Below are 12,952 nucleotides of genomic sequence, written 5' to 3'. Positions count from 1 at the left end.
ACTTACTTCACCCATTCCTTACTAGTAGATGTGTAGATTATTTTCACTTTTAAAAATTGTAAACAGTGCAATAAACACTCCTGGATATACATTTAAACATTTATCCAATTGAATCTTTCAGGTAAATTTCTGTAAGTGGGATCAATTGACATGTGGTTTCCATTTTGACATGTATTGCTAAACTGATGACCTTCAGAAAAGTTTACAATAATGTATGTTCCCATTGCAGCATAAAGAGTACACATTTTTCCATACCTTTCCAGGTGTGCTATCATTCTAATCTTAGCCATCATAAAATAAAAAATGTTATTTATGGAATTCCCTGATGGTTTAGTGGTTAAGACTCCACACTGTCACTGCCGAAAGCATGGGTTCAATCCCTGATTGGGGAACTAAGATACCCTAAGCTGCAGAGTGCAGCCAAAAAAAAAAAAGTTATTTATTGTTTTTACTTGCATGGCCATATCAATGAAGTATCCCTTAATATGGTTCTACATTACCTTTTGTGTGAGTGTGGACAAGTTGGCTATTTGTGTGCTTAGCCCCCACACCCCCGTTTTTATCTTTTTGGATGTTTGCTTTTTTCTAATTCAGATACAGAAGAAAGTCCTGACTTGATAGATGATGCAAATAGTTTTCCCAGGTTTTCATCTGTCTTGTATTTTTGTTAAAGATGTCTTAATTTCCATGTAGCCAAACAGCTCAACTTTTTCCTAAATGGTTTAAGAATGCTTTGAAAAAGTGAAAAGAATCCCTACTTTTCTTAATGGAGAAAAATATTTAATCCCAAGTCTATAAATAGAAAAGCTAACCTAATGTTAAATAACTCAATCTGTGTTAACTGACACTATCATTTTTATTTCCACAGCTAATGTTTAACATTAATTAATGTTGATTAATTAATATTTAAAATTTATATATAGGAGAGAAAGATACAGAGGAAAAATGAACTCATGATTTTCAAATAAAATCTACCTCTTAGCTCTGTCTGCTGAAACGGGTCTAGAAGCAGTGACATCTCAGTAGCAACAAGAACACCCAATATCCAGGTCTTGATGTCTAATCAGCATTCCCTATTAAAATGAATTAGGGCCCGTTAGACAAATGGCTGAGTCCAAGATAGGGACAGGTAAAGTGAACCTGGAACATACTGTGCCAGAAAGTAAGGAAGAGTTCAAAAACTGATGGAAATATGTCAATAAGATACAGAGGCCAGCTTAAAAGCAATTTCACTGGTCATATCAAAAATGAATGTGAGCATAAAAATCAGTGATTATAGGAATAGACTTTAAAACATCAAATGAAAAAAGAACCTGTGAGTCACTACTGATATAAATTAGACAAACCAAATAAATAAAGAGAGGGGAGAGAAGAGAGAACCCTTACTTATGGTAGCTGTCAACTAGTAAATGCAGAAGTAATGACAGAGTCAGGTTACCCACCATTGTGCCGTCACGATGGTGGTAGTTTAACATGATGAGAATTATCAGTGGCTGCTACAACCCACTGGGTGTGAGTATATTGGAGAACAAGATATTTACAGTCTCAAAGCATCTCCCCACAGAGTACCTATTATAAAGAATTAAAGATAACTTCACAGAGATAAAACTGACAGATATGAGATAGCTATGACATTAGCCACTAACCAGTGTTAACATAACACCATTAATAATGCAACAAGCCAGGATCTTGTGCCTCCTGATGTGATACCCCAAGAAGGGTATGACATCACTTTCAGAGTATTTCTACCAAAGTATTTCTACCAAAAATGTTTAATCTGAACCTGACCATAGGGAAACCATCAGACAAAACTAAATGAGAAGATGTTCCACAAAACAACTGGCCTGAATTCTTCAAGATGTGCCACTGTCATGAATGACTGAGAAAAGCTGAGAAACTTCTAGACTGTGAGATGTGACAGCTAATTTGTGATCCTGAGATCAGGGGGAAAAAAAACTGCTAAAAGCACATTCTGGAAACTGATAACATTTGACTACGGAGTATATATTAGACTTTTTATCAGTGTTGAACTTCCTAAATTTTGTCATTGTGTTGGAGTTATACAAGAAATTATCCTTGCTGTTAGAAGACAGTCAGCAAGCTTGTTCCAAAAAGGACTAGACAGTAATTGGTCTCTTGCAACCACTCAACTCTGCCACTGTAGTGCAAAAGCTACACTACAAGCAGCTGTGCCCCAATTAAACTTGACAAAAACAGAAACAAGCTTTACTGGGCCAACAGGCAGGTCAGTTTGCAGACCCCTGTATCCAGAGGAAAGGGGTCCCAACATACTCAACTTATTTTCAAAGAATTCAACAAACATAAATAATGTGTATTCAAGTATGTGTGGATACATGCAACTTACTTTCAAAGAATTCAGCAAACATAAATAATATGTATTCAAGTATGCGTGTGTACATAGGGCTTCCCAGGTAGCATTAGTGGTAAAGAACCTGCCTGCCAATGCAGGAGACGTAAGAGAGCGGGTTCGGTCCCTGGGTTGGGAAGATTCCCTGGAGGGGGACATGGCAACACACTCCAGTATTCTTGCCTGGAGAACCCCATGGACAGCGGAGCCTGGTGGGCTACAGTCCATGGAATCGCAAACAGTCGGACACGACTGAAGTAACTCAGCACTTATGGATGCTCACAGAGAGGTATACACACTTAAAACAAGTTTGTGTAGTTTAAAGCTAAGAGGTATTCACTGTACAATTTTTTTTAAACTACTTTTCCATGGGTTTCAGTTCAGTCAGTTCAGTCACTCAGTCGTGTCCGACTCTGCAACTCCATGAATCGCAGCACGCCAGACCTCCCTGTCCATCACCAACTCCCGGAGTTCACTCAGACTCATGTCCATTGAGTCAAAGATGCCATCCAGCCATCTCATCCTCTGTCGTCCCCTTTTCCTCCTGCCCCCAATCCATCCCAGCATCAGAGTCTTTTCCAATGAGTCAACTCTTCGCATGTTGAAATGTCCCAAATAGAAAGTTCAAAAATTACCAAAGGTAAGCACTGTATGCCTATTTAATCCTCTAAAATATTTTATTTTTACTACCCATTTTTAATTTTATTATATTAAGATCACAATAATATAACTGTTCCATAAACCTAGGTACTATGAGATAATATAATTAAGATATAAGAAATCTATTGCCCTCCTAAAGCATAAAGCCTCTAAGTTACACACAATTAGGATTACTGTCTATAAACAGTAGATCTGCTTCCAAATATGTCTAAGACTATTAAGCTCCACAACGGCAATGATCTGGTGGCCCCTTTTGTTTCTCAATGTATTTGTAGACCCTAGGAAGGCTGCATGGTACTGAGTAGGCACTGAATAACATTTATGAAATTAAGAAATTAATTACATGGTAAACCAGAATCTTATGAGATGCCAAACCATAAAAAGTTTTCCTTTTATTTCCATGGCCAACTTTCATTTGAATGTTTTTAAAGCTTTGTATTTATAAAAACTCCCAAGTTAGAATAAAACATGCCCAATAATTTTTAACATTCAGGTCTCAATAAATAGTTATTATTAAATAAATATTCTTAAATTGACCTAAATACAGTACCTGAATTTTGTGTTAGTTTATTCTAAAAACAAATTAACACAATAAGGTACTCTCAATTATTCTACAGTCCTATAAAACTGCACATAATGTTATCTTTCAGCTTGCCACTTTTGAATAGGCCATTCCTAACACCCCACGAAATTCATCACTAAGCTTTGAACTCTGTAAGGCACCTCCTGTGTGCACCAAAAGAAACTCATAGACCTGAAGTGCCACTTCTTGTCCCCTCAGACAAAGCAGCCTCAATCAATGTTAACAAGGGCACCACCCTGATTTCTTCACATTGCTGCTTTTCCACTCTTAGTTAAAAATATTCACTCACATATTTATTTACGCCTAACTAGTCCACACTAATCTTAATACTAGCAGAGAAAAACTGATACTTTAGATTGTTAAAACATATAAGACTTTTAAATAAAATTTATAGTTATAAATTGTTTATACCCACAGCTTAAATAGAAAAAAATCCAAATTTAGGATTTCAATTGTTATTATAAAAGCAAGTAAGTTGACCAGTAGAGGGCACTCAGTTGAAAGTAGGGGGGTGGTTGAAGAGAGGCCACAGCCTTGAAGAGAAAGAAAGGCATTTACAAAACTGCTGTGTACCTTGTTTTAAAAACAACAATGTTTTTACAGAACTCCAGAGTAAGCTAATATACTGCTAGTTTAGAAAATGAAAGGTTTCCATCTATACTATGTTAAAAGAAAAAAAATCTAACATAAACCACTCTCACGGACTTGAATCTCACAACTTACAGAATGTTTAAAGCTGTATGCAATGCATATTAGGGTCTCAGCCTGGGCACTACTGACATCTAGGGCCATGTCATTTTGCGGGGGGCTGTCCCATGCACTACAGGGAGGTTAACAGAACCCTCGACCTCTCTATCCACTATAGATGCCAGTAGCAGTCCCCATCCTCAAGCTGTGACAACCAAAATTGTCTCCAGATGATTGACAAATGTCCCCTGAGGGGCAAAGTCACCACCCATTCCTCCTTAGTACCTACCGATACATTGTTTTTTTTTTTTAAACAAAAAAGAAAGACAAAAGAAAATTAACAGCTTATCATTAAACAGTGCTTTTCTTAAATTCCTCTTTAATACTGACTTAATTCTGTAAAGTTTAAATACCTTAATCAGCAAGTAAATTCCACAATTAACATGGAATTTTTTTTTTCAAAGAGAAACTGATATATCTTGGCGAATAAACAGCTCAGAGCGCTAAAGATGGAACCAATCAATCCAATTACAAATCCATTCATCCTTATTGAGGAGAGAACTGTTTCATCAGAGACTGAATTATAAATGTCACATTAACAGAAGCATGCAGATGTCAATGAATTGGAGCCCGGGAGAAAATACTTCTTATATCTACTTTTATATTATATCCAGTAGATACTGGTTATATATTTGCTAACTGATCACCTGATCCTTCCAATCTCTACTTCCATTTTCCTGCTTCCACCAAATTTGACCTTAGAAAACACATTTCAGAGAATATATTTTTGTAATAACTATGACCTCCAAACTATTAAAGTACACATTATTTCTAGCCTAGTATTGTGTGTGAGGACTGAGTTTTTAATCCTGCACCACTAAAAAGGTCTTTCGTTCCCTCTCAGAACTCATAGATGAGCTTCATAAAAGATAAAGATAAAATCTTCTTAGCATAGAAGTAAAGGTGATTATCATGTAAATATAAACATGCTCCATCCATGCATCATACCCAATTCTGTATCAATCTCTGCCATTAAGATGCCATCAGATAGAATGCTGAGTTCAAATTTTGATATATTGGGAAATCCGAATCAGCCTCCAATATTAAATATTTTCTTAATTTGAAGGCCATTTTTTTCATTTTTAAAAAGCTATACAAGAGTACAGTGGAAATTCCACTTAACTTGATCTCAGAAAACTTAAAATTCTATCACTTACTAGCTAAGTATCCTTAAGCAAGTTACAACCTCTCAGAGACCATTGTTATTAATAAAATGAAACTATGACCACCTTTCTTACAGTATAAATCTCTGCAAATTCTAAACAACTAGAAAATAAGGTATTACTTAATTAGACATTTTTCTCTAAACTTCTTTCCCCTTGTTTTAATGCAGAAAAACTGATGAGAATTCCAAATGTGCCAAGTCTATGTCCTCTCTTATTTTCTCTGACCTACAGTGTTCACCAATCAAAACCTTTAGCAGTAGCGATGCTCACTATTCTTCAACTTTTTATAAAAATGTCATGTATTTTTGTTTATTAAAATAAACTACTGGATCTCCTGCTTTTCTTCTAGTTGAACTACACCAAGAATTTAATGTGTCAGTTCCCTCAGAGACTCACTGTCACTTGGGAGATAAGAGACAATCTCCGAAACCTTTTCCCAGGTGACTACTCTAGTGACGGGACGTCAGTTTCAAAGTTCACAGGTAATCAATGCTTCCCTGGGTCAAGTCTTCTGATTTGGCAGAAATCATATCAGAGTTAATGGGTTTGAATTTATAAGCTTTTTCTTCCCCCCCAAATAAAGGAGAGCCTTTTAGCTTTATTTAAAATTTATATTACACTTAAACAATTTTGACCAAAAGGTTTCCTAACCTTTTTTTTTTAAATCACATTCTAAATGTATCATTCTTGACCTCTGATAGGAAACAGAGCATAATGGAATTCCTCAGATTTTCAGAGAAGATGGGCACTTCTGCTACAACCATGTTCCAGAATCCCAGGAAAACCACCGTGCTTTGCTTAACTTAAATTCTATTAAAACTCCTTTTTACTTCCAATTTAAATGGTGGAGTATGCTGGCTTTAGGAACAGGTGAACTATTTAATCCTCCTCAAAGTGAAAAATAAACCCATCAGCACTGAACTGACTTGCCAAGAGGAAATACAGAGTGACTCTTACATAGGTGGGTCACTTAAGTTAGACTCCTTTTTACTAATGAGAAATTATTAAACCTGGAAGCCATGTAAAAGTTGATTCTGTGTTTAATTCAGATCTTTGCAAATAAGAGTGTTTTTCTTCATCTTCTTTCCTGCAGTACCAAAAATATTTGACATTTCCTTATGAACAGTTATCTACTCAATCCTCAAAATGCTACACCGCAGACATCTTCCCATGGCCAACAATGTCCTCAGAAACTACCTGAGTGCAGTCAAGGTGGTTTGTTTTTTTAAAGACATTACACACATAGCATCCTAACGGGGCATTGTGACCTGTTCTAGGCTCTACAGCTTGGGATGCTGAGAAAGTTCTGGGAAATTTTTCAGAGCTGATTAAAAATCTGGTAATATCAGATCCAGAATAAAAGTCAAAGGATTAGGATTGCTTAACCTGGAATAAAGAAGTCTAAGAAATAATCTAACAACATAAATCTATTTCAAAGATGAGCTGGTACTATGTTAAACTTAACAGGAAGATTCAGACCATGCAAGAAACATACTAATAAGTACATTCTGGAAATTAGTTAAGAAGGACAGTTATGTGCCAGTCCCTCCTGCAGGTCTTTGGGATTAAATAAACCCTTATCTGCGTCTAAGCATCTGAGTACAGTTCTGCCAGAAGGCAGTGGGGACTACTACCTGACCTCTCAAGCTCTCTGCCAGGCCTTTATTCTATCATTTTGCTGTTAGCCATCCTTTGGTTCATTTTCACAAAACTGAAGAAGTCTGAAAATTATTAATTAATCAATTTGTAATTAAAAAAACAATTCTAACACGGCCTTGAATAAATTGAAAAAGGGCTGAAAAGCAAAGGGAAGGATTGGTGGTGGTACCCTTATATATCAGCTGATATACATATCCACAGAAGCAAAGAATGAGCTTTCTAATATGTATCAGGTAGTTGTAGGTTCTCCACTACTTCAACATGAAAAGAAAATATGAAAATACTACTAAACAAATGCTTTTATCAAGTGATTATACATCACCAGTGTCAACTCTACATGTGACATCAAAATACCAAAAAAAAAAAAAAAACACAACCAAAACCCCATAAAAACAAAATCCACCTTTTTAAAAATGACTATTAGATATGTCTCATTTTACAGACAAGAGGTAAATTCACATTTTCATCCTCTGAGAAAACTCTGTAATACACTTCCAATCAAAATACACATACACTAACACAAAGTGAAGTCACAGTATTACTATCCTGAGAGAAGACGGGCTGGGCTCTCATACCTGTGGTTACTTATAACATCAAAGGAAAGCTGGGAAACCCAAGTACATTTCAGTTAATGTAATAAAACTATGATTAGTATAACTGCCTTATAATGAGTAGTCAGTGAAAATGATCAGAGAAACCATTTTTTGTACCCAAAGGATGGGCCTGCACAAGTCAATATGCATAATATTAAAATAAGATTTACCTCTATCGTAGGATCATATTCATCCACAAAGTGATTCTGAATTAGCTGTATCGTCAAGGCACTCTTGCCTACGCCACCAGCTCCAACTACCACAAGTTTATATTCAGTCATTTTCAGCAGGCCTTATAATAAAAATAATGAAAATGTGACTAAATTAGAACATGTGCCGCACATGAGGTTAATGTAACCCAAACGCTCTATCAATACACAAATTCACCTTTATATGGAAAATTTTCAAAATAACTTCACAAAATTCAAGGAAACACCAGTTGACAACAGAGGTGTATTGCAATGAATTGTAGTTTGTTTACTAACTCCCTCATCAGCATTTGAGAACAACGCATTCAGAGTGCACAGTTCTTTTACCTTCGACGCAGGCTGCTCTATCTAAAGAGCCAGTAGTCTGCTGTTCCGCAGCAGTTAATGGCTCTCGAAGGAGCAAGCCATGACTTCGCTCAGGACAAGTGTTGAGCGCGCTGCTCTATGTCCCGTGGACACAGCCGCACAGAACTTGTTGACAGCTACCACCACAGTATTCCTCACTGATGTGGGTCCCTAAGAGTTACAAGTGGATACGCTGAGTGTCTCTGTTGGAGCCGACAGCTATAGAAAACTTTTTAAAAGCATCATTATGGTCATTCTCCAGGACAGTTAGCAAGAATCAAATTGGGGTGGCAGAAGGATTGTCAAAGCTAGACGCTATGCTGGGAAAATAAAAACTGAGACGCCAAGCAGATGAGGACGATATCTGGTGACATTTTAATCTGTAGATTATCTGCTGGGCAAAATAATGGTGTAAAAAATAAGAGAACTTTGAGAATTACTATTCAGCATAGATCATCTGATCATCAATCACAATATATGCTATTATTAGTGCTGAAAAATAGCACTTTGCACAGAAAATAGAATTAAATAATAAAGACAAGCATGCTTTTAATGAGAGAATTTCTAAAAGATGTTAGTTATATCACAGTAACCCACATGACTTTTACTCTCTGCTTGTCATATATCAACTCCCAACAGTAGCAATAAATATCAACAACACGTAAGGTTTAACAGCACCAACACAGACAATGTTTTTTAGTTAGTTTCAAACTCTTTGAAATGAAGGTATCTACTTTAATCTCCTTTCCCTCAATAACTACATTACTATAAATTTAAGTCATGAACTGGCAATCAATGTCCAGCAACGTACTATAGGGTAAGTAGTTCCAGATTAATCAAAGTGCAGATATACTATACAAACATTATACACATGCAGCATCCCATTTACTGAACCCCACCACATCCTTGCTCTGGCTCTACTTCCTGAACCCATTCCCAAAGAGCAGACAGGCCCAGCAACTGCTGTATCACAGTTCCTCATGGGCCTGCTCTGTGCCACCTAGGCTTGTCTAGGGCCACCGCCAACACACATTATGTCCTGTTTTGCTCCCTCTTTTCATTCCTAATATTGGCCATAGCAAATGTGATAGGTGAGGATAATCACAGCAAAATGTATCCTCTAGTTCCCTGCCCACCCCACCCCTCCAATAAAATTTGGATAGCCTAGAACAGTAGTTCTGAAAATGTGGTGTAGGAACCCACTAGGGTTCCTAAGACTTCTGGAGAGGGTCCAAGAGGCAAAACCTGGTTTGATGATAATGGTATGTGGTGATTTATCCTTCCCACTCTTATTCTTTCACAAGTGTATACAGTAGAATTTTCCAGACCTGTGATCACAATACATTGACTACAGAAGCAGCTATGAGGATCCAGCTATCTTCTGCTAAGCCATACAATTAGAGAGATTTGTGAAAGTGTGAAACAATGCCACTCTTCTTGCTAATTGTTGCATTTGTTTTGGAAAACAGTTACTTTTCATTAAATATTCTATTTCTGTTACCAAGTAAAGGGCTAATTATTTTTTTTAATGAATTAATATTGTTTAATTCTCCATTCTAATTTCTGTTGTGGCAATATTGACACACTCCACATTGGCATCTTCAGTAATTTTGGAGTCCTTATGGCCAGTAAGTGAGCTAGTCTAGGGGAGATAGTGGACAAATACTGGATTAGTGCTTAGCTTGTACATACACATGTGAATTCTCAACACCACACACTTTCTGGTCTACTTTTTTATGCAGTGGTTATTTCTGAAAAAAATCTTTGACTTGGATTTCAAAAAATCAAGTTTCTTTAAATCCACTAGACAGAAATGGGTTCCCATGGAAAATCACAGGCCAAAGGAGTCCCCTGTGTCCAAAGCTACATAAGCTAGTAAGGGGTGGAACTGGGACCAGAACTGAGCATTTCATTCAGGCAAAAAAATGTTCACTTTTTTGGTCATAAAAAAAATGAATTATCACTTCATCTACTGTCTCTTAAAACCAAGAATGCCTGTGGACGGATACAGTCTAAGGTAAACAGTACTGCTATCAACCATTTTTGACGTCTCTAGCCCACTACACGATCGAGTCAGCATTTCGGACCTTAGTCACCTAAGAACGACATCACTCGTAAGGTTGATTCTGAGATGATGACTATGAACAGAACTTTTTCCCTTTGTAATTTCTTTTGAACGATTTTTTTTTTCCATTACAAATATAACATGTATAGTAAGTAAGAACTAGAAAATGCTTTTTTGTTCTTAACCACTCGTTTTGGTGGATTATCAAGATTTAAGAAGGCCAGTTTAGGACTTCACCTGCACCACTGCACATGCCTCAGAGTATTTCAGGCACTTGGCTGGCAGATTGCTACAATTAACTTCTCTTGTAGGTCGCTTTGAAAAAAAAAAAAAAAAGGCCTGAGAACCGTTTAGGAGTACTTTAATAACTCCTGGGATGGGGGTCAAATTTGTACGCATAAGGGTAATACAGAAGGCATGGGGGAAAGGAAAACAGGCAAATTAAACTTCACGTGCAATTTTAACTACTGCTGTTTACACTCAACTAGCAAGGAAAGAGCCCTGCTTCTGCTGTGCGGGTTTGCTGTGTGTGTTTTAACTTGACAAAGCAAAACAGACCTTCTGGGATTAACTTTTTCCTTTACACGAAGTCCAGGCTTTACGTTGCAGGGTGTTGGCCACCTGTTCTTTCACCACCATCTCTACCTCCACCACCTCCTTTGTGGCCACAGCAATGTCACAGCCCATACGGGGGGGGAGGGGAGCCGTCAGGAACTCGGCTGCAGATGCATTTTTTCCAAACACAATAACCTCCATCAGTGGTCTCTACGCACTTTCCCCTGCGCCTCCAAAACGCGACCTCGCCTCTTACTCATCTATCCCCCCTACACACTGAAAAAGGACCACAAGCCGTCCAGTCTGCGCTTGGGGAAGTTTATACCTTCGTCCCAGAGATGAGAGATGCAGCAGAGAAGGCAGCAACCGGGGCAGCCCAGTACTAGGAAGGGAGGAAGAGGTGCGGGAGCGGAGAGGAGGGTGAGGGAAGGACGGCGAGGGGGAGGGGAGGCCGGAGCGCCGCGGGAGTAACCTCTACCGCACCCGACCGCCCAGAGGGGCGGCCCGCCCGGCCCGCGAGTTTCTCCCCGGCCGCCTCCAGCCGCGGCTCTCGGGGAGGAGGAAGGAAGGGGTTCCCCGTCCAGGAAGCAGCCCCAGCGGCGGCCGCCTCCAGCCTCACCCTCCTCAGCCCCGCACCGCCCATTCCTCATTCCCCGCGTCGCCGCGTCTCCCCCTGCAGACCGCCCCCCCGCCACCGGCCCCGTCCGCCCGGCGGCCCGCCCGCCCAGGCCCCGCACCCGCGTCCCCTTCCCGCCCCTCCAGGGACCCCTAATTCATTCACTCGCCGCCGGCCCCGCCCGGCGCCGGCGAGGAGGGTCGGGACCCCGGCAGGAGCCGCGAGGGGTGGTCCGCTCTGTACCTCTCTCCCGCACCTGGGAGCCGCCGAGCCTCTGGCCCCCGCCGCTGCCTTCAGTGCCTGCGCCGCGCTCGCTCCCAGTCAGAAATGGCGGGGGCCGGGAGTACTGGCCGAACCGCCACCGCCACCGCCGCCGCCGCCGCCGCCGCCACCGCCGCCGCTGTGCCTCCGCCGCCGCGGCCGCCGCCTAGGAAAATCGAGCTCCGAGCGCACCGATGAGTTCGGGGCCGGGCGGCCGCAGAGGGCAGAGCTATCGATGCGCTCGGCGCTCGATTCCTCTCCAGACGGGAGTGCGGCTGAGGGCGGTGTGGGAAGAGGGAAGAGCGAGCCTGCTAGAGCCGCCGGGGAGAGGGAGGGGGCCGGCCCGGGCCGGGGAGGGGGCGGACCAGGTCGGCGGAGGAGGAGCGGGGGCCGGCGCGGCGGAGGAAGCAGGCGGCTGGGGCGGTGGAGGGTGGGGACGCGCGGCCGGCGTAGTGGGAGGGGGGTTGGCTCTGGGAGGTGCCTGGGCGCGCGCGGGTGGGGGTGCCGGCGGATCCACGCGGGGCCCGCCCCCAGGCTCCAGCCGCAGGGCGGGCCAAGAGCCGCAGACTCGGACCCCGGCCGGCGCGGGCTCCGTACCCCGGCGATGCCGAAGCCAGCGCCGCCCGCCGCTGTCTGGTCTACACGGTGGAGCTGCAAAAATCCCGCCACCCCTGGGGTCGGCCTGCACTTGGGTACATTCATTTACAATCATTTATTGCAAGTAAATAAACATGCAGTCATCCAAAGTAGGAGGCGACTTGGGGGACCTCGAAAGAGACCTGGCCGCCAGTTCCCTGGCCCGGAGATTTCTGAGCACACCTTGAAGATTACCACTCTCCATAATCGGGGGCTGAGAGCTAGCCCCAGGCCCAGACAAACGCGACAAAACCTTTCATCACTAATTAAGCGGGGGGCGGGCGGGGGGGGGGGGCGGGGGAGCGGCGGATCTGTTGTTTTCTGTTGTTATTTTTATGTATATTTCGAAGCCATCGCGGGTCACTCAAAACCGCGACCTCAGATATACCTAATGGCACCTGACAGCACAAGCAGACGACAGACTATTTTTAAATAGAAGTGCCCTTAATAGTCTAGACCTGAGGAGAATCATTCAAACATTAATTAGAA

At 41.4% G+C, this 12,952-nt stretch overlaps 1 protein-coding gene and 1 long non-coding RNA gene across 10 annotated transcripts in view; one reads left to right on the top strand and one right to left on the bottom strand.

The window, feature by feature from the left end:
* KRAS (KRas proto-oncogene, GTPase) overlaps positions 1-11,970 on the bottom strand; it is a 42,509-nt gene extending 30,539 nt beyond the window's left edge. For 3 of the 9 annotated variants that reach the window (XM_086401725.1, XM_086401729.1, XM_086401734.1), the window contains exons 1-2: positions 11,810-11,970; positions 7,947-8,068 (exon numbers count right to left, since the gene is read on the bottom strand). In XM_086401725.1, coding sequence (XP_086257851.1) covers positions 7,947-8,057 — 111 coding nt within the window. In that variant the 5' untranslated portion in view covers positions 8,058-8,068; positions 11,810-11,970. Of the gene's footprint in view, positions 1-975; positions 1,074-7,946; positions 8,069-8,312; positions 8,502-11,809 lie in introns of all 9 variants that reach the window. The other 6 variants (XM_086401731.1, XM_086401728.1, XM_086401730.1 and 3 more) reach the window with 4 other exon arrangements.
* LOC147372561 (uncharacterized) lies at positions 5,873-6,551 on the top strand. The gene is made up of 2 exons (XR_015164189.1): positions 5,873-6,006; positions 6,226-6,551. It is a non-coding gene; the product is annotated as an uncharacterized LOC147372561 (long non-coding RNA).
* Positions 11,971-12,952: the final 982 nt, after the last annotated feature.

Source organism: Bos grunniens, chromosome 5 (assembly GCF_055505025.1).
Source record: "Bos grunniens cultivar Pamir isolate PY7600 chromosome 5, Bosgru_T2T1.0, whole genome shotgun sequence".
Classification (NCBI taxonomy): Eukaryota; Metazoa; Chordata; class Mammalia; order Artiodactyla; family Bovidae; genus Bos; species Bos grunniens.
Note: the sequence above shows the minus strand (reverse complement) of the source record. Positions and strands in the feature narration are given on the sequence as shown.